This window comes from Phodopus roborovskii, unplaced genomic scaffold, assembly GCF_943737965.1.
Source record: "Phodopus roborovskii unplaced genomic scaffold, PHOROB, whole genome shotgun sequence".
Lineage (NCBI taxonomy): Eukaryota > Metazoa > Chordata > Mammalia > Rodentia > Cricetidae > Phodopus > Phodopus roborovskii.
In genome coordinates this window covers 13,594,914-13,615,581 of record NW_026126418.1, presented here as the reverse complement: position 1 = coordinate 13,615,581, position 20,668 = coordinate 13,594,914, and the positions used below count along the sequence as shown (strand labels likewise).

The window sequence follows — 20,668 nt, the reverse complement described above, 5'->3', positions numbered from 1 at the left end:
AGAATTTACAAAATTAACCAGTAATGATGGAACACTCAAAAACAAAAGCCAAAAGCTAAATGAAAGCAGAAACCCAAAGAGCTGGTGGCAGGAGATTGGGGGGGGGGGTGTCTACTGTCAGGTCCAAAAGAAACTTGGGACAAATGACTACCCGTGGTGTCTATTAGAATACCAAAGCAGACACAGACACTGGCCTCCAGGATTCCTCAGTTTCTTAACTACCAGTGGCTCTTCTCACCCTGGCCCCCTCCTAAACTTCTCCAGTTCACGGACGGACCTCTCTTCCCCAGCTTCTCATTCCTTTATAACCCTGGCATTTCGGCTATGTGCTGTCTAGATCCCCTCTCTTTTTTTGTCTTCCTCTCTTGCCCCCCCCACCCCTCCCTGACCATCTTGGTCTCCTTTGCTAGCAATCTGTGTCTTCCTCTCCCTGCACCTCTCCTCTCCTGGCCCATCCAGTCTGCTGACCATGCTCAGTGTTCTGTCCCTGCTCTGGTCTCTTCCAGATGCCTCTGGTTGTTCTCTCCCTCATGTCTACAAGAAAAGCCTTCCCCTCAACCATACCCTGGAGCAGTCATGTCCCCACTTTATACATCTGATACCAAAACAGCTACCACCCTGGGGCCACCAGTTACATAATGTGAACACTAGCCTTGTTTCTCATGGAGATGGGGACACAGCAGCCAACAGCTAGAGAGCCCTTGAGCACTAATAAGTTTCCAGCCCCAACACAAAGCTAGGTCTCTAGTGAGCTCCACTGCCAGCATAGAGACAACGAGGCAACCCACCTCTGTGTACCAGTCCCAATACAGAGCTGATGGTAGAAGCCACTCCCTGAGACTTCCTAGCCCTGGTGGCTCTCACTGATTTTGAAGTCTCTGTCCACATTCCTTGGTTAAATGGAAACATCTGAAGATGAAGTCTTAGGTTTAAACAGCCCTCCAGAGGTTTGGGTAAGAATGTGAAAGGAGCTAGATGCTAATTTCCTCCTCATTTCCTGGGAGGTCAAAATTCACAAAGGTAAACAGAACAACAACCCGTGTTCCATTCTATAAGCCAGGGACTCTGACACAGAAAGACTGCATCAAACAAGATCTCGCAGAAAATACATGATGATGAAATTTCTATTCACACAGATAAGTATTTGGGGCAAAGTGAAGGGTGGGGAGCTAGCCCAGGAGAGTGGACGCTTTGCCCCAGCTCCTGGCTCTATTACCCAAAGAGTCTGGGATGTTATGGTGGAAGTTCCACCCAAGCCCCCTTCACCATTTCCTTCCAAATCATGCTGCTTCTCAGAAAACCAGTCAAATGATGACCCCTCCCTCAGAGATGCTCAAGACCACTCCCACTGCCCCCCAGAAACCAGTAGTTTTTCTGGTCTTCCTTACCTGTCTCCTCTGTGGGGGACTGGGAAACCATCTGGGAGCATTGTATCCATTAAATCTGGGCTTTTTCTAACTTGGTTTGATTTGGTCTGATTTGGATTGCTCTATCGGCAGAGAGGCTTATACGGGTGTAGAGACTTTTCAGAGAGTCCAATTAAAACAAAAACAGACAAAAGCCCTCCAACAAGTAGGCCTGCCCTGTGGCTGGAAGCAAGCTTACCAGCTGCTTTGGCACTGGCATTTTGATCTCTATAGTCTGGGCCTGGGGTTCTATGTAGTGTAGGTGGTTTGGCAGGGTAGATGTATGAAGTGTATCTCCACTGTCAACTTGAATGGATTTGGAGTCACCTAGGAGACACACCTCTGAATATGTCTATGAGGGCATTTGCAGAGAGGAAAACCCACCCTGAATGTGGGTGGCACCATTCCACTTGGATTGAACAAACAGGGACAAAAGAGAAAGCAAGCTGAGTACCAGTATCCCTGTTTCCCGACTTCAGGTGATGTGGCCACCCCCACATTGATGGTCTATATACCCTCAGACCATGAGCCCAAACAAGCCCTCCCTTTCTCAAACTGCCTTTGCCGGGTGTTTTGTTATAACAACGAGAACAGCAACTAATACAGCTGTGTTCTACTCATTAGAGACCAATAGCATGAGCCCTGAAAAGTTTCTACACCCGTATAAACTTCTCCACTAATGCAGCAGTCCAAATCAGACCAAATCAAACCAAATTAGAAAAAGTCCAGGTTTAATGGATCCAGAGCTCACAGATGGCCTTCCAGTCCCCCAGAGAGGAGACAGGAAAGGGAGACTGAAAAACCACAAGTCTGTTTTCTGGGGGGCAGTTTAAATACCCTGTGGGAGTGGTCTTGAGCATCTCTGGGGCAGGCTTTCTGAAATGCAGCAGGGTTTGGAGGGAGATGGGGGAGGGGACTAGGGTGGACCTTCCACCATAGCATCCCAGCCTCTTTGGGTATATGGATGCCGGGGGCTGGGGTGGCGCTTCTACAATAACAAGCCCCTACCCCAAACTGCAGCAAACAAAACATAACTATATGTTGTCACAAATCTTTGAGGATAACGTTTTCCAAGGTCGATAATTCCTACTGTAAAACAATAATCCGGATCCTTTAGCTATGAGACACAGTACAGATCTGTGAGCACTGGGGGCGGGGGGGGGGGAACAGAGGGGGGGGGAACTCACTTTTGAAGGTAGGGCACAGGGCAGGGCACAGGGAAAGTAGCACAACATTCCTTGGCAACAAATCCCACAACACACTGACTGCTCTTGCAGAGGACCTGAGTTTGATTCCCAGCACCCACACGGGGGCTCTGAACCATCTGTAACTCTAGTCCCAGAAGATTCAGCTCCCTAGCTCCCTCTTCTGTTCTCCATGAGTACTGCACACCCCTGGGGCACACACCTGAAAGATCTTCCTACAAATAGTGAGTTTTGAACACACAACTCAAGGGCTTTTATATTTCTAAAGTGAATTAGCATAGACTAAAGACAAAGACACTAAAGAAAATGGATGGGGAAGGCCACTGAGCCTACCAGTTGGAAAACATTAGCCAGAAAAGAAATTGTAGCCATGGATTAGATGAAAATTCCAACCAAATAGTGTTCAGTGAAAAAGAATAAGCCAATCTCTTAAAGAAGATAATTGCTTCTGTGAGGGAGGGCCCCAAAGCAGAATTTCGAGCACAGTTAAGGAAAGCAGGACAGTGCAGGGAGGCGACTGAGGTGGGGGAGGGGCCGGTGGGGGAGGGGCCGGTGGGGGAGGGGCCGGTGGGGGAGGGGCCGGTGGGGGAGGGGCCGGTGGGGGAGGTGTGAGGACTGGTGAAAGAATGGAGCAATGGGTTGCAGTTGGAAGCATTTAGCCACAGCAAAGTAATGGTAACAGGCTAGAGACAGAAAAGGAAATACAATGGGGCAGAATGAAGACAGTGGTTGTTTTAAATTCCAGTGAAAATTACAGATACAGGGGAAGAAAAGGACAAAAGAGAGCCAACATATACATAATTAGAATTCCTAAAGAACAAAAGCCAAACAATGAAACACAATTCTTAAAATAGAATGGAAAGAGATGCTCTTGAAACCAATGATATAAATCTACCTGAAAGGCACTATGTGTGCCAGGGACTTTGACCTAGAACAGCCAATTGAAAGAATCTTCTAATAAAATTACCAGGCTTAAAGGGGGAAAAAATTCCTTTGACCAGCCAAGACAAAAAAAAAAAAAAAAAAAAAAAAAAAAAAAAATCAGACTGGTCTCCACAGCAATCAATGCTGAAGAGTGGCACAAAACTCCTAGGATGTTTAAATAGTGTATGTCTCCTTTGGATAATGACTGAGTCCTTTATTTTTTCCTTAACTATTAAAAGAAAAAGTGTGTGTGTGGCTGTCTGGCAGCATGTCTCTGCACCAGGTGTGTGCAGTACTCATGGAGAACAGAAGAGGGCGCTGGATTCCCTGGAACTAGAGTTACAGGTGGTGGTCAGCCTCATTGTGGATGCTGGGAATCAAGCAGACAATGCTCTTAACCAATGAGCCATCTCTCCAGCCCCCCTTGCCTACTTTTACTAGTATTGCTTTTTGCTGTAGAGTTGTAATAGTTTCCTAAATATTCTGGACACAATACCTTTTTGGATATATGACTCAGAAATGCATCTTCTCAATTCTGTGTGTTGTCTACTCATCTTCTTATTTTGTTTTTGTAACAGGGCTTCTCTGGGTAGCCCTGGCTGTCCTGGAACTAGTTCTGTAGACTAGGCTGGCCTTGAACTCAGAAATTCAGCTGCCTCTGCCTCTGCCTCTGCCTCCTGAGTACTGCGATTAAAGGTATATGCCACTGCTGCCTGGCTTATTCATCTTTTTTTAAAGATACTTTTAACTTGTATTTATATATTTATTTAGTGTATATGTGCGTGTGCATGCGTGAGTGTGTATAGATCAGAGGCCAGCCTGTGCAAATCAGTCCTCCCCCTCTACAGTATCGGTCCCAGAGACAGAACTCAAGTCATCAGGCTTAGTGACAAACCTTTATACTCACTGTGTTCTCTTGTTGGAATCTTGAATATATGAAAGTTTTTAATGTTTAAACCAAGGGCCTGCCAAACAACCTAGGCTGTCCTGAACTCCTAATGCTCCTGCTTCAGCCTCCAGGATGCTGGAATTAAAGATACATGTCACCAGGCCCAGCAGAAAGATTTTATATTGCTTTCTTTAACTGTGCATCTGGCATTACTTCTGAGACACCATCAGGCCACAAAGACTTGCTCCTATGTTTTAGCTCTTAGATTGTGAACTTTTGACCCATTTTGAGTTAGGTTTTGTTCATGCCATGAAGCAAAGGCCCACTGACAATCTTTGTTCTGTGGGTCCAGTTGTCCCAGCACCATTTGATAAAGAACACCATTTGCCGGCTCTTAGTTACTTATCTTGTTGCTACAACAAAATACTGCATGGCAAAAGCTGCATAAAGAAGGGAAGGGTTTATTCTAGCTTACAGTCCAAAGGTACATTTATGGTGGGGAGTCACGGTGGTGGGAGCTTGAGGCAGCTTGCCAAATGTCATCTGTAATCAAGGCACAGAGCCATGAAAACTATACAGGTCACTCTCCTTCTAGTACAGCCCAGGACCCCAGTATATGGGGTGGTACTGCCCATAGTGAGGACAAGTCTGTCCGCTTCAGTTAACCTAGTTTAGAAAATCCCTCACATACATGCCCAGAAATTGTTTCCATGTGATTCTAAATCCTGTCCCATTGGCAAGTCAAACTGAACCTTCACACCCATCCTTGGCACTTAGATGAAACAACTGGCCACTGACATATGATTCTAGTTTTGGGGTCTCAGTTCTATTACACTAAGTTTCTCCTACTACCACTCTGGTTCCATTCCTGTAACTTTTTAGTCATTTTTGAACTTGAGAAGTGTGTCTTCCAACTTGGTTATTTTTCAAGACGATTCTGTCTACTCAATGCTCCTTAGAATGTGCATGAATCATAGAACTAGATTTTCCACTTGTAGGCAGGTATTAGAGTGCTATAGAGTTGCACTAAATCTATACGCCAATGTAAGACTATTAGACGTTAACAATATTAACTCTTCTAACCAATGAGCACTGCTTATCTTTCCATTTACTTAGTTGTCTTTAATTTCTTCCAGCCATGTCTTATAGTGTTCAGTGACTTATAGTTATGTCTCCCTAGTTAAATTTATTCCTAAGTACCTTATGCCTTTTAAATTTTTTTTTTATAATAAAATGTTATAACCAAAAGCAACCTAAGGAAGAAAGGTTAAACTAGGCTTACAGTTCCAGAGGAATAGAGTCCATTATGGGCTGGGGTGGGGGCAGCCAGAAGCAGAGAGACACAAGAGCCTATTTTATGCTTTTTGGTGCTATCATAAGTTAGGTTCTTTTCTTGATTTATTTTTCAGATTGTTCTTTGTTAGTCTGTAGAAATACACCCAATTTGGGGATGTGGGTCATCTATCAGGCAGGTTTCCCAAATGACTCTTTAGCCTGTAGTTTTTTTGTTGTTTCTTTAGTGTTTTTTTTTTTTTTTTTTTTTACATAGGGAAGTCCATCAGCTGTGAGTGGGGATGGCTCTACAGCTCCCTTTCCAAGCTGGGTGACTTTAACATTTTGTTTTGTTCTTTGAGAGCCTTAGCTGTCCTAGAACTCTCTCTGTAGACCAGGCTGGTCCTGAACTAACAGAAATCTACCTGCCTCTGCCTTCAGAGTGCTGGGATTAAAGGTGTATGCCACCATGGCCCAGCTGACTTTAATTTATTTTTATGCTAATGGTTCTAGGTAGAATGCCCAGTGTGTTGTTCCTCCTGGCCACCCAGAAGGCTTTCAGAGGCTCCTGACTTTGATATTAGATGTGGTATTTTGATACAAGGCCCTTGAGCAAGTTTCTTTCCATTTCTACTTTGCCCAATGCTTTGTTTTGTTTCGCCAAGACCAGGTGATGGATTCATTCAAGTGATCTTTCTGAATGAATTGAGAGGTCCAGTAATTTTTTTCTTCACCACTGTGCTCTATTGCTGGAGTATAACTCACTAGTTGCTTGTTTTATATTAAATGACCTTTGCATTCTGACTGGTTGTGCCATGTAATCTGTTCAGTATGCCATTGGGTCTGGTTTGCATGTATTTGTTGAGAGCTTTTGTGTGTAGATGTTGACCTACAGTTTTCTCATGGTGGTTTGGCTTTGTTATCAGGGTCTTGTTGACCTCCTGTTATGAGTTGAGACATGTTTTAGGTGATTTTGAGGAGAAAAAAAAGGCACAGTAGAATTTCCACTGATCCAGTCTGGCACTTGACTTTTCTTCACTGGGAGTTTTTCGATTGTTAATGCAATGTCTTTACTTGTTATAAGAATACAATTTGATTGGTTCTTAAAAAGTTTCAGCTTAAATCACAATTTGTTTTGTTTTAGTTTTGGGACACAGAACCTCACTCTCAAACCCCCAAACAAAGGCTAGCCACACTGGCTCAAGAGGTACCCCAATACACTTAAGAGGCTGAAAACTAGGGGGTTGAGTAGAATCATATCAGACAGATAAGAATAATTAGGATGCCAGGATTTTATTAGCAAATAAATGCAATCCAGGCAAAAGAGCATTAAGCATGATGACAAGGAGCTATGTAATATTTGAGAATGGCTATCCAAATTAAATGCAAATAGATGTAATTAATAGCTGTGCAATAGATAACCAAGTTATTCTACTCAACAATAATGTCAGCAGTGCATGGAGGTCAGCAGCACACTAGTATCCACCTCTGTCCTACTGGGTCATATGGAGAGAAAAGCAAAGTTGGTGTGCCTCTGGGGCAATTCTGCAAAGTAAGAGGCCTTTGCCACAGTGAAAAACCTTCTTTATCCTAATAGAGCCCAGAAGAGCAGGCAGCTTATCTCACTCAATAGTTCAGGGACCCACATTCCTTCCAGGTTGTGGTTTGGTGAAGCCAGATTACCCCTAGCAAGGCTTGGTGCATGCCTGTAATCCTAGCACTCAGTGTATGAAGCAGTGTAGCATGACTTCCAACCTGGAATACAAAACTAGACCCTATCTTTCTCTCTCTCTCTCTTTTAATTAAGAAGAAAGAGAAGTTAAATAGGGAAGGAGAAGAGAAAGGAAAAGGAAGAGAAGAATGGTGGTTTGAATAAGAATGGGCCCCATCGGCTCATATATTTGAATGCTTGATTACCAGTTGATTGAATTTTTTGGGAAGGATTAGGAGGTCTGTATGACCTTGTTGGAGGAGAAGGTGTGTGATTGGGTTGGGTTTTGAGGATTCAAAGGCCCACACCATTCCCACCTCTCTCTCCTCCCCACACCCCCCCCCATTCTCCCACTTGTTTCTCTCTCGCTTTCTCCCCTGTGGATCAGGTATATGTTCTCAATTACTGCTCTAGCACCATGCCTACCTGCCTATTGTCATGCTTCCCACCATGATGAGCATACACTTTAGCCCTCTGTGGCCATGAGCTCTCAGATTAAATGCTTCATGTTATAAGTTGTCCTGGTTATGTTGTCTCTTCACAGCAATAGGCCAGTAACTAAAATAAGGAAAAGGAGGAGGAAAAGCAGGGCGATTCCCCATGGAAGGCCTCACCCCTCCCTGGGGAGTGGAGGGGTTGGGATGGGGGGGTCAGTAAGAGGCAAGGGAGGGTGAAAGGGAGAAGGAACTGGGATTGATATGTAAAATAAGATTGTTTCCAAAGTAAGTTTAAAAAGAGAAGAGAGAAAAAAAAGAGTTGCTGTAGTCATGGTGTCTCTTCACAGCAACAGAAACCCTAATTAAGACACACTGCCTGTGTTTCTTGTAATGATTGGCTACAGGGCAGGAAAAACAAGTGACACATACTAACTATTGCTCTTGAAAGACTCACAGAGCGTGGACCTTCACACTCCCACTCAGGAAAGGTGACACCCCAAATCACTCACAAGAAATGTTCTTGCTGCAAATAGCATGAGGACTTTTAATTCCAAGTGCACTGAGGTCCACAGTCATATGCCACGCAGGGGTAGAGGACCGAGGACCCTGAGTACAGAATTGAGACAACTTTTATAGGGTTACAACAAAGCCTGTGCATCGTAAACCAAACATCTCATAGCATCCAGAGCACACGCGGCGCGGACCAATCAATTTAAACCATCCAAGCCCTCGCTTTATAGACCAATCAGTTTTCTATAGCCTTGGAGGTCTGCATTTGTACGGGCTCCTAGGTGGGGTGACGAATGGCAGTTAGGTTAGGTCACTGGGGCAGGGGTTTACAAAGTCAGGTGAGTGAACGGCAAGGAGTGTGACCTTTCGCCTAAGGTATTTAGTATTTTTAAACTTCTAGCTTCCTGGGGTCATTGGAGAGTTAGGCTGTATTTTTCCATCCTTACACTCTTTCCTACATCTTCTAGTGCCATTGGCTTTGCTAGCATGTAACCAATCTTCCAAATGTGTACCATCCCCAAATGCAGCAAAAAGTGACCAGAGTGGTGGCACCCACTGCCAGCACACATCTCCATTCAGCGAAGGCTTATATTGCAGGTATGCTAACTAAATGGCTCGAAGAAGACAGTAGCATGTATTGTCATACAGAACTCCACGGTGATCACTCCAGATGTGATGACTCTGGGATTCTTCTCCCTTTGTTTCTTTGCCATCTCCAAGGTCACTGTTCTTGTAGGCTTCATTGCCACAATGTTGCTGCTATTCTCTGTCTCCATTTGTGGGAAAGGAAAAGAATGTGATTGCAGCATGAGAGGAGATTTACTCACAATCTTAGGGCCACATAAGAAAGTGCATCATGGGGTCATGGGGATTGGCTACGTGGCCTGGGGGAGGGGGTGAATGGGCAAGAGGTCATTAGGAATCAAGGTAGTTTCGGGTATAGACAGGCCAGAAACCCAATGTGTGGAGCCCCTCCCCATCCCCAACCCCTTCACATACCCAGGCCACACCCTCTAATTCCCAGATTATTTTTTAGTAAGGTGAGCATTGCCATTTCCCCAAGTTCTCATAAAAATGGTGTCCACTGCCCTTTCTGTGCCAAGTGGCAGCCAAGGCAAAGACTTAGGAGCACTAGGAACACAATGAATATTGTGAATGAAAGGATCTGCCAGCCCAGGCTATCCAAGAAACAAGCATCAACAAGAGGTTATGTCAAGAGAGAGCTGGTGTGGTGGCTCAACCATAAAGACAGCCTGACTTCAATCCCCAGGAACCACATAACAGAAGGAGAAAACCAACTCCTGCAAGTTTTCCTCTGACCTACACATGCACTTCTTGGTACACATGCCTACATGTACATACACACACAACTTTTTAAGTGTCAAGAGAAGAAATACCTGTGTGGAATGAAACAAGGAGGAACCTAGGAAAGACTGGAGTAGCTGCAAGGTGTGACATGATCTTGAGAGACAACAAGATGGAGAAAGTTCCCTGCAGAGTCACTGCACCTATGAAAGCTACAGCAGAACCATTAGCAAATGCTAGGGCCCAAGACTCCCAGCTACAAACTCTCCATACCTCCTCAGATCACTAGCTGTGTGTACATACTAGTGTCAGCATCATTGAAGGAGGTGATGGGACTCAAAGGCCAAACATCTGCTAGGCAAATACATGCCTCATAGGAAGAACTCTGAAAGGCTAATTCATGTCTGCCATGAGGCTTAGAGCAGAAAGCTAAGGATCTATAGTCTAGAAATAGCACAGGTTGGAATTAAAAACATATAATACCAGGTCATAATGCACGAATTATATTTGGGGTGTGATGGGGATGCTCTTCTGTATATATGTTTCTCTTATTGGTTGATGAATAAAACACTGATTGACCAGTAGCCAGGCAGGAAGTATAGGTGGGGCTGCCAGACAAGGAGACTTCTGGGGAGAGAGTCTCTGTGTGTTTATTTGGGGCTAAATGGCTGTCGGACAAGGTGGGAAAGAAACTACAAAACAGGTGTGTGTGTGTGTGGTGTGTGTGTGTGTGTGTGTGTGTGTGTGTGTGTGTGTAGCAAGATCTCATGTAGCCCAGGCTAGTTTCATACCTGCTATGTAGCTGAGGGGGATAACCTTGAACTCTTCCCAGGCACATTGGAGGAGCCCTACACCCAAGACTACCTCCCTCTTCCACTGTGCCAGGCACGCCCTCAGGCATGGCCCACACGGAAACCTCTGTGCTTCTCTCCCAGCAGCTCCCTGGGTCACTGACTGTGCTGCACATCTTTTTCCATCATCTCTCGGAACTGCTACTTAGTGGTCAAACTAAGAACCTGGAACAAAGAGGATATCAGTTCTGTATGTGTAGGTAGGGGTCTTGGCTTAAATAAATGTAGGTTAGATACCCAGTAGGATTTTATTAACTATGATGCAAGATCCATATGTACTGACACTAAATGCAAATCCATTCAAGTCAAAATGCAGGATGAAAATAACTTGTAGAGCACAAACCCATGTATACCAAGGCAGAGCTTCCAAAATGCCTACCTGTTCACCACTGGAATAAGAGGGATGTGCTTTGCACTATAGTGAACAAATATTTCCTGAACATTAAATATAGAATAATCTAAAACAAATTGGAAGCAGCGAAACATGCCTATAATGCTAGCATTTGGAAAGTGGAGAGTGTTCAAGGCTGTCTTCAGCTGCATTGAGATCGGGAGTCCAACTGCGGTAAATAAAACCCTTTTCCCCTTCTTTCTCTCAACCCCAAAACATATATCCACACATACCACCATTGCCAAACATATGACCACCCCTGAGGAAGTACATATGATGCACTCATGGCTTCCCTGCTGCCTTAAAAAAAAAAAAAAAAAAAAAAAAAAAAAAAAAAACTCATGTGCATGATATTTTGCCTGCATGTGTGTCTATGCCAGATCCTCTAGACCTGGGGTTGCAAACTATCATGTGGGTTCTGGGAACTGAACCAGGATCCTATGGAAGAGCAGTCAGTGCTGTTAAACACTGAGCCATCTCTCCAGCCCTCTGTACTTCCTCTTGATTCACTTTAACCCAGCAAGCATTTCAGAAGGGGTTAGTTAGCACTGGTTCCCACCACAGTGGCTGAACAGAGCAACAGAGGAATAGATATGGTTCCTATAATAATCTTCCATGTGGGCAAGGACCATCCATGGAGGATTTCCAGGAAGGCCTTCAGTGAGGTAGATGGATCATCCAGACACCAGCATCTGGCTCTTGGGGAGGAAAGGAACAGTGAGACAAAAATAAGGGGCATGAAAGTCCTTAGTGGAGCTGTAGACTCCTGCCTCCAACCCTTGAGCTCAGGCTAGTCCAGCCTGACAGCTGCAGTGACTGGTGTCAACCACAGTTGCCTCATAAGAGTGAGGCCCTGTCAGCTAAGGGCCTCCTGCCACAATGGAGCCATCTCGAGTGTCATGATGTTCTCAGGAGCTGGGATGGGGCTAAAGACTCCAATCACCAGCACCCTGTCTCTGTCCTCCTATCTCTGAGCCAATAGGGAGGCATCCTTTCATACCTTGTGTGTTTTGTTTCCTCTGTTTTTGCTTTCAGTCTTGCAGATAGTAGGACTTCAAGAGATAAGAGTGTGAGGAGAAAAGGGACATTTCACATCCTAAGTGGGTCATGTGCAGGAAAACAGACAAAGAGACAGAGAGCACACACACACACACACACACACACACACACACTCACACACACACACACACAAAACAGAGAGACAGAGAGGACACACATTTAAAAAAAAAAAAAGAGGACACAACACACACACAAACACCCCACCACCACCACCACCACCACCACCACCAGGGGGCGCTCAAGTACAGAGACGTGGCTACCACTGAGCAGAGTTTGCGTTTGTTCTCAGGTTTGAGCAGTCTGGCCCAGGTGAGCTGTGGCTAATTCTGCAGAGTTGGTCTGGAACTGGGTATGATCACTGGCTCTCTTAACCGAACGCTGTTTGTTACTCCGGTCGCTACCTGCCGCCAAGCAACACAGATACACCGGTATTGCGTGTGGAGACCTGAGAAGGGAAAGTCGACCCAGAGTCAAAAGAACCTACAGCTCTCTACTCCCCATATGGTTTCTTCCGGGCTACCGGGCTTATTTTCTACTCTGTAAACAAAGACCCATGCTGAGAAAGGGTGGGGGTGCGGTGGGACCTTGTCGCCCTGCTATGCTCCCTCCGTGGTAGCCTGAGGGAGCATAGGAGGAAGAGACCTGATGCACAGGTGCACTGTGCTGAGTCAGCGCGAAGTGAGGGGGCGGTGAAGGGGAAAAGAGTCGCTCACCTGCCAGGACAACGAATGCGCACCCACACACTCGCCCTCTCTTGATTCAAACAACCCAACCGGACTTTCCCATTGTTGGTTCGGATTCGGTCCCCTGCAGTCTTCCAGCACTCCCCACAAAGAAGCCATCGCCAGAAAAGGGCACAGAGTGCTATCCTGCACGCTAGGTGACCTGGACCTCCCTGGGAGGTCAACTGCGCCCAGGAGGGCGCTCTCCATCCTAAGAGAAGCATCCTCCCCTCTCAGACTATGTGGAGAGCAGACCAGGGTGGCAGGAGCACCCTGGGCAGGGGCACTTGGGTAGGCAGGTGCATCGGAGGTGTAGCCTCAATATGGAGATGGAAATTTCTTGGATTATCCCCATTTGGCTCTCCCTGCCCCTTCCTCATCCACATTTCCTCCTCCTCCTCTGCCTTCCAAACCGGACCCCTAAGGTTCAAGAAGTCCAAAGGCCGGAGAAGTGCACTGTGTAAATATATTGGCTTTATTTGTGTCCATTCGGACGCCTCACAGACAACATCCAGGTAAAAAGACCGTTAAATAAAACGCCTTCAGCAATGCAAAAATAAATATCAATCCTCCGGCTGCAGCAGCAGGCGCGCTGCGCCCCAAGTCCCCTCGGCCAGCCCAACAATTATAAAAGTGTTCAGCGAGAGTGTCGGCGTGAGTGTGAACGGGTGTGCGCTGGGGGTGGGGCACAGTGGAGCGGTGTGCAAAATCGGAGTTGCAAACCAAAAGGCCTTGCAGCGACGACCCCCTGGCCGCGGCAAGTTGACTCAGCGCGGGCCGCCTCCCGCGCACACTCACAGCAGAGTTCTTACTGGGAAAGAGTTAAAAAATAAACATTTACAAGGGCAAAGAAAGCGGCTCCCCTCCCTGGCGTCCCCGAACAGGCTCCGGGGCCCTGGCGTGTCCGCGGCCGGGCAAGACTCAGAGCGAGAGAGAGGTGCGGGGTCCCCTTAGTCGGGGCCGCCTGGGGGCGCAGGTCCTCTCCAGGCGCGCCCGCTGCTTCCCGGCGCGTGGCGGCGGAGCGAGTCCCCAAGCCGGCTGCTGTCTCACAGGGCCGAGTCGGAGTCGCTAGAGTCCAGGCTGTTTCTTAGTTTGCAGCTGCCAAGCGGCTCCCTCTGCAGCGACAGGCTCTGCGTGCTGCGGCGCAGGCACTCCAGGCTCTGCAGGAACGACTTCTTGGCCTTCTCCTCCTCCATTGGGGACACCCCCTCCTCCTCCACCTCCTGGATCTCGTCGAAGGTCACCGGCTGAGTCTTGAAGCGGGACTGGCGCGGCCGCCGCAGCCGGCCCTTGCCCTTGGGCAGCTTGGCGGGCCGCACGGGCTGCGGGAACTCGTCGGCCAGGCACACGAAGTGCGGCATTACCGCTTGGTAGCTAGAGCAGATGCCCATGAGCTCGCCGGGCTTGGCGGCCGCCATGGCGCCGTCGGCGGCTTCGGGGCCGGGGGACGGCGGGGCGCCCGGGCTCTCCGGGGGCGGCCGCGGCTCCGGGGTCCCCCGGGAGGCGGCAGCCTGAGGCTCTCCGGGCAGGGGATCCAAATCTGCTGCGGGGTGGCGGCGGGCCTCGCTGGCCCGAGCCGACGCTGCTGGGGAGGGATGACGGGCGGGCAGGCCCGTCGGGGGGCGCGGGGCTTTGCTGCTCTGCTCGGCGGCGCTCCGAGAGGCTTCCTGCCGCTGCCGTCGCTGATGCCTTGTGCCCCGCGGCGGCCCGCGTCGCTGCTTATATAGCCCGCCTCTGCCCACACGAATGCAAGCTCAGATGACAGCGAATGCCATTTAAAGCGTGCGCGCTCCGCGCCCTTCCGCCTGACGTCGCCCTCCCCGCCACTCTGGGAAAGTAACGGCTCTTTCCCCGCTCCGCCTGCCGGGCCCCGCCAGGCACGCTCCGGAAGGCGCGGCCCGCCTGCCGCGGTCCATCCAGCGTAAGCACCAGCTAGCTGCTCCCGGACTCTGTTACCCAGACCCACAGAGCTGGGCCACCACTATCAATACTAAGTCTGCCCCGACCCAGTGGCCGCAGGGTTTCAGGTCGCTTTCCCCCGCCCCCAACTCCAGTCACTCCGGGGACGCAGACTCTTCTGCCGGGTACTGCGCCAGGAGCACTGACCACAGGGCAGCTGCTGGCTCTCTTGCCTGTCTCAGCAGCCAGGGCGCCCAGCTCCCTGGAGCTGAGCTCCGAGAAATGGGCGGGCTTCTGAAGCCCTGCCACCCCCTCTCCAGGTGCCTTACGGGACGCACGCGCGCGCGCACACACACACACACACACACGGGGGGGGGCGCTCACGAACGAATACATTATTCCATTTCAGTTCTTCATTACATGCTTATTTCCTCAGTCTCCCCACCGCAAGTCCCTCCGGCACCCCCATTCATGAACGCAGAGTGGCACTAGCAACAATAATAATAGCTCCCATCTGGAGCACTCTGTCAGAGCCAGCCAGTGAACTCCCTGTACATACATTATCTTGTTCATCCTCCTAACAACCGAGTGGGATAATTAGTATTCCTTCAAATTCACATGAGAAAGGGAAGCTAGGAAGGGATAATTAACTAGTCCGCTAGATGGAAACGGGTGGGGTGGACTCTGGAGCCCAACTCTAAAGGTAGCATTCTCAAGACAAATCCGACCAGTGAGTGACCCAAGACCTTGGAATGAAGCTTCACAGAGCAGCCCTTGCTCATGCCCAAGGGCGCCAGGAGGTAACTCTGTGAGCCTGTCCATAGCCTCTGGAAATAGAGGGTATCAGTGGGGTTTGGCTTTCCTATATGCCCCCTTACCAGAGACCTACTGAGAATTTGTGTAAGAGCTCAAGAACTAAAGGGGAGCAACAGTGAAAGAGCCCTTGAGCACAGGAGGTGGTAAACCTCAGCCCTTGGGAGATGGAGGCTAGAGGATCAGGAATTCAAAGCCAACCTGGGCTACATGAGAGGAGAGAGGAAAAGACGGAGCCCATCATAAAAGTTGCGTTCTAGTTGGAGGAGGGCATAAAAACACCAAGAGCAGGCAGCTTGGTGGAAATGCAGAGGGAGAGGTGTGTGGAGCTGGTTACCAGGAGAGGCTTCTCCAAGTGGGTGGCACTAAGCCAGCACCTGATAGACAATGACAGTATTGCTAATCACTCCAAATGCACTAGGGCAAGTCTGGTTATGCATCAACTCATGCAAATTATGTCATGCTATCTTCTCAGCACCCTTGGGGAGCCAGAACCACTATCTGTCACTGCTGAGCATACAAGAGGAAACAAAGGCTCAGGAGAGCTAAGCAGAGTCGAGATCCAGGTGCCATGGCTCCAAGCCCTCATTCTTACTGATCACACTAGTGGGGGCACGCCAAGGCAGGAAGAAGGTGTTTGGGCATCAGGACCCTTGGCACAAGGCACTAAGGCAACAATAAGATCAGTGAGTACAGTAACCACAGGGCAGCCTGTGCGACTGAGTAGGAGAGGATGAGGACATTGGGGACAGTCTCTCAAGGTCTTGAGGCCATGTCACAGAAATCATACTTCATCATGAGGGCATCAGTAAGGTATTGAAGGGATTTCCTTCAACTGATGTGTTTCAGAACTCTGGAGATTTTGAGGAGAGAAGAGTGGGAACTCACTTAGACAATTGCCATGTGACCTCAGATTCAGGCCACTAAAGCCTTGCATTAGGGCTGAGGCCGTAGACATTCAGGAAAACATTTTGATTTGTGATTTGTATGAAGATGGGGTGCGGGGGCAGGTCAAAGGGATCAAGGCTAGCTTCTAAGCATTTGGTTTCAGCAAGCATTCAAGGATACTGTTGACTACCAGGGGGAGTGCCATGGTAGAGTCTGCCAGCTGTCCATCAAAACTCATTTTCTGCATGGGTGAGATCTGAAATTATATCAGATAAAATTATATCAGGTGAAAGAACAAAATCCGTGAGACTGCTGTTCTTTGCATAGCCTTTAACAGCTGCTTAGCAATGATCAGTATCAATATGGGTACCAGGAAGGGAAAGCTACCCCCAATGAATGCCTTCAAATAGTAGTACTGGTTTTAACAGCTACTATGGAGTAGAAAGCCAGGGACCTTTGTTATGAGGGAGTGAAATGCTTATCACCAATATCACATGTGGTAATTTGGAAGTCAGATCAAATGCCTACTGTGTCTATGTAATTCAAGAAAGATGGTTGAGAAGAGGGGGGCAGGGAAGGCATTTGCATGTGCTGGCTGCTTGGTGCTACTTTTAGCAAGATATTACAAGAAAGAGATTGGCTGGCTGGCAAGAAGAGAAGAGGAGACAGGCAGAAATAGAGACCAGAAAACTGTTGTCCTTGGGGTTGGAAAAGCCATTTAGACATCCAAAGGGGCAGTGATCAGACCATGTACTAGCGTCTCTTACAGCCTGCCTGTTAGGCCAAAGGTTAAGGCTTCAAAATTGCCCCTGGGGCCAAGTGTTACATTAAAAGTGCCATCCAAGTCTGCCATTTCAGATGTCCAGGGGGGTGACTTTCATTGTAAAATAGTGAAAAGTGACAAGTTGGGCCAGAAAGTCAGTAACGGTCAAGAAAGGGGTTCTGGGTGTGGCTAACGGTCACACAGAGAACTACATAAGCCTGAAGCCAGCTAAGGTTTTAGGGGAGTTGGTATCACCAACAAAATTGCAAGCCTGGTCTATGGGAACCCCAGATGGACTGTTCTGCATGGAAAGTGAACAGGTAATCAACTGCCAGTTTGGCCAGTGGTCAGGGATACAGAGGGCAATGGGGTCATCCACACAGAGCTTCCTACAATGGTATCAGAGAGTAGGCTTGGGCAGAGCCCTCTAGCTACCCACACAGCTAGGTCACATTCCCCAATATCACCCATAGCAGGGGGTCACTCAGCTGAGCTGCCATCTGTAGAATGTGGGCAGCAACAGTATGTCACTTCTACCCATCTGCCCAAAAGGAAATGCCTTCTGTGGCTTTTCTCTCCCTTTGCCTGGAACAGCAATGAAGAGACCATGGGACGTCATGTTAAAGACAACAGTACCGCCATTAACATGGATCCCTCAAATTCCCATGGAGCTGAGCTAGTAGCTACTGGCTTGAACTTTCCTCAAAGCTGTGAAAGAACAATTGCATATTTTATTTGTTTGTTTTCGAAACAGGGTTTCTCTGTATTGCTTTAGAGCCTGTCCTGGAACTCGCTCTGTAGACCAGGCTGAACTTGAACTCACAGAGATCCGTCTGCCTTTGCCTCCCGAGAGCTGGGATTAAAGGCATGCACCACCAATGTCCCACATAAAACTTCATATTTTAAAGCTATTTTAATTTGAGTCTTTACATTAGCATGGCATTGTCCTAAGAGAGTCATGAAACATCCAAGTGGAGATATCAGTCAGGAATGGGGTTTAGGGAAGACTGTGGGGTTGGGGTGAAGGTTTTGGGATTTATCAAGGCTGTCAATCCTGGAGGCATGGGAAAAGACCCACTTTCCAGACAGAGGACTGGGACAGGCCTACACTAGAAAGGCTCGGGTGATAAGTCAGCAGTAAACAGCTTGCTATGCAAGCGTGAAGCTCTGAATTGCTTCCACTCAACTCATGTAAGCTGGGTATAGTTTGGACCTGGCTGGAAAGAAACTCCTACTTCTGCTAGGTGTGGTAGCATCTGCTTGCAATCTCAGGGAGGAGGAGACAGGCTCACTGGCCAGTCAGCTCTACGGGAAGGTCAGGTCAATGAGAGACCTTGTCTAAAAAAAATAAAAATAAACTAAAACAAGGCTGATGGCTTCTGAATGACCACTGCTGCTGCATGAGCTCCAGGCCAACGAGAGAGACCAAGAGAAAACGTCAGAATCTCATACCATGAGGGTCCAGAGACCCATCCATCCTAGCCTGGGTTGACCAGAATGCCACCTGGTGGTCTACCCACAGCTGCAGTGCCTCCTCCCAGTGTGAAGCTAGCCTTCCTCAGGGCAGCTCCTCAGTCACCCTACCCCCTTTTACTTTGTCATGGACCGATCTCCCCCTGGGACCTCTTCCTATTTGTTGTCTGCATTGCTTCTCTTTCTCACTGGGCGTTCGGCACTGGCTACTGCCTTCCTCTGGCACCTGGGACAGAGATGGCACACAAAAGGGCACACAGGTCTTTTTTGCAATGGACAACTACCATGATCAGCGTTTCCTGTGGCTCCCAGCAGGCCATGCTCTCTTTGCCAAGCCAAACAGGAAGCTCTCCTGGCTCCAAGTTCCCAGCCAGGGGCAGCTGCCCTGGACTGTCCCTCTCTACTCTCACATGGGGATTTCCTGAGCCTGGCGCGAAAATAGGGAGAGAGGTTTGTGCTTCACTGTAAACAGCCTGAATTAGCCACCAGGTCAACCTCCTTGCCTGGGTATTGCTCAAAAGAGAGGGTGGAGAGATGGAATTTCCCCTCAAAAATATGAGGGCTGTAGCGTGGCTCAGCGGCAGCAGTTTTTGCCCAGCATGCTTGAGTTACTGAACTCCAACACACCCTAACCAAACAGCAACAACAAAGTAAGCAGCCATCTGAGCTCCCACCTGGACTGGTCCATCTGTCCTGCACTGTCCCAACTCATCCACAACTACCTCTACCTCAGGATGGCGCAAGGACCAGCCCCTCTATAGATGGCCTTTCTGCACCTCCACCCCACCCACCAGTGCTAGCCAAGGGTTACTGTCAGGTTTGGAGGTCACACAGCTATATTCCAGGTCCTCTTTTGCCATGGGCTGGTCACTCTGATTCTTGGCTGCTCACCTGGAATGCCTGGAGTAAAGTCTGGAGGTCAATGATCTAAGTGTGGGCAGCGCCTCACAGAGCCCAGCACCAGTTAGCGTGAACGTAAAGCCCCCTTTGCCCTTATGATCTCATGCTTGAGTCTTCTCAGCCCGTCTTAGTGGAGGATATGCCAGGGGTCTGGGAAATCCCCACTCCACAGGACATCTGAAGCTCAGTGACTCTATCTCCCTGCCTGACTCACAGCATAGAAGTCATAAACCATGGTGAGTTGAAGTCAGGTTTCTAGGTGGAATCCTGGTGTTGGGTATGAGCAGTAGCTCATACCCAAAGAAGGGCCCAGGGAGCTGTGGGGACATTAATTCATTATTTAATATATTCCCAGCTATTCACCATCCACAGGTAAAAGGGCCAGTGCCTTCTGTTTTGAGGTATTTTTTTTTTAATTTTTCAAAAATTGTGTGGCAGTATATGTGCAGTGTGTGTGTGTGTGTGTGTGTGTGTGTGTGTGTGTGTGTGTGTTCACGAGTGCCCATGAGTGAGCTGAAGGTCCACTCGGGAGTTATTCCTCAGGACCCTCCACCTTTCCTTCTTTACCTTCCCTGCCCTGGAATTACAAACATGTGCCTCCATAGACATCGGTTTTTACATGGATGCCAGGGACCAACCTCAGGTTCTCCTCTTGTGGGACCAGCACTTCATTGGCTGGGTTCTTTCCAGACCATCTTGGTTTTTTGATATAGGATCTCATGCAGCCTAGACTGGCTCAGAGCCTACTGTAGCCAAGGATGACCTTGAACTCCTCATCCTCCAGCCTCTGTTTCCCAAGTGCTAGGATTACAGGCGTGTGCCGCTACACCTGGCAAAGCCTTCTGTTCTGTCATGAACATGGTGAGGTGTGCAAACCCGGGGTGGGGGTTGCATAGGGAGCTGCTCAAGCATTGGATGTTGTCTCAGAATGGGTCTCAGGGACCTCAATGTGAGGTGACATTTCAGATGGGCTATCTGGGTCAGTCTGTACTTTGGGATTTTTCTAACTCAGGTACTCTCTCTCTCTCTCTCTCTCTCTCTCTCTCTCTCTCTCTCTCTGTGTGTGTGTGTGTGTGTGTGTGTGTGTGTTGTGTGTATGTGTGTGTGTGTGTGCATGTTTGTGTGTATAATGTGAATGGAACATAAGGGGAGGGAAAGGGAGCAGACAAGCAACAGACAGGCTGTTTTGATGGCCGTGTCTCCCCTGGTAATACCCTCCTCTCCCACTGGTGCTCACACCACCCTGCAGC

At 48.4% G+C, this 20,668-nt stretch overlaps 1 protein-coding gene across 1 annotated transcript; it reads right to left on the bottom strand.

Moving 5' to 3' along the window:
- Positions 1-13,136: 13,136 nt before the first annotated feature.
- Positions 13,137-14,472, bottom strand: CUNH11orf96 (chromosome unknown C11orf96 homolog). Its single transcript, XM_051184122.1, is given in 1 exon segment — positions 13,137-14,472. A coding segment is annotated over 1 exon segment (729 nt). The 5' UTR covers positions 14,458-14,472; the 3' UTR covers positions 13,137-13,728.
- Between the last annotated feature and the right edge of the window lie 6,196 nt (positions 14,473-20,668).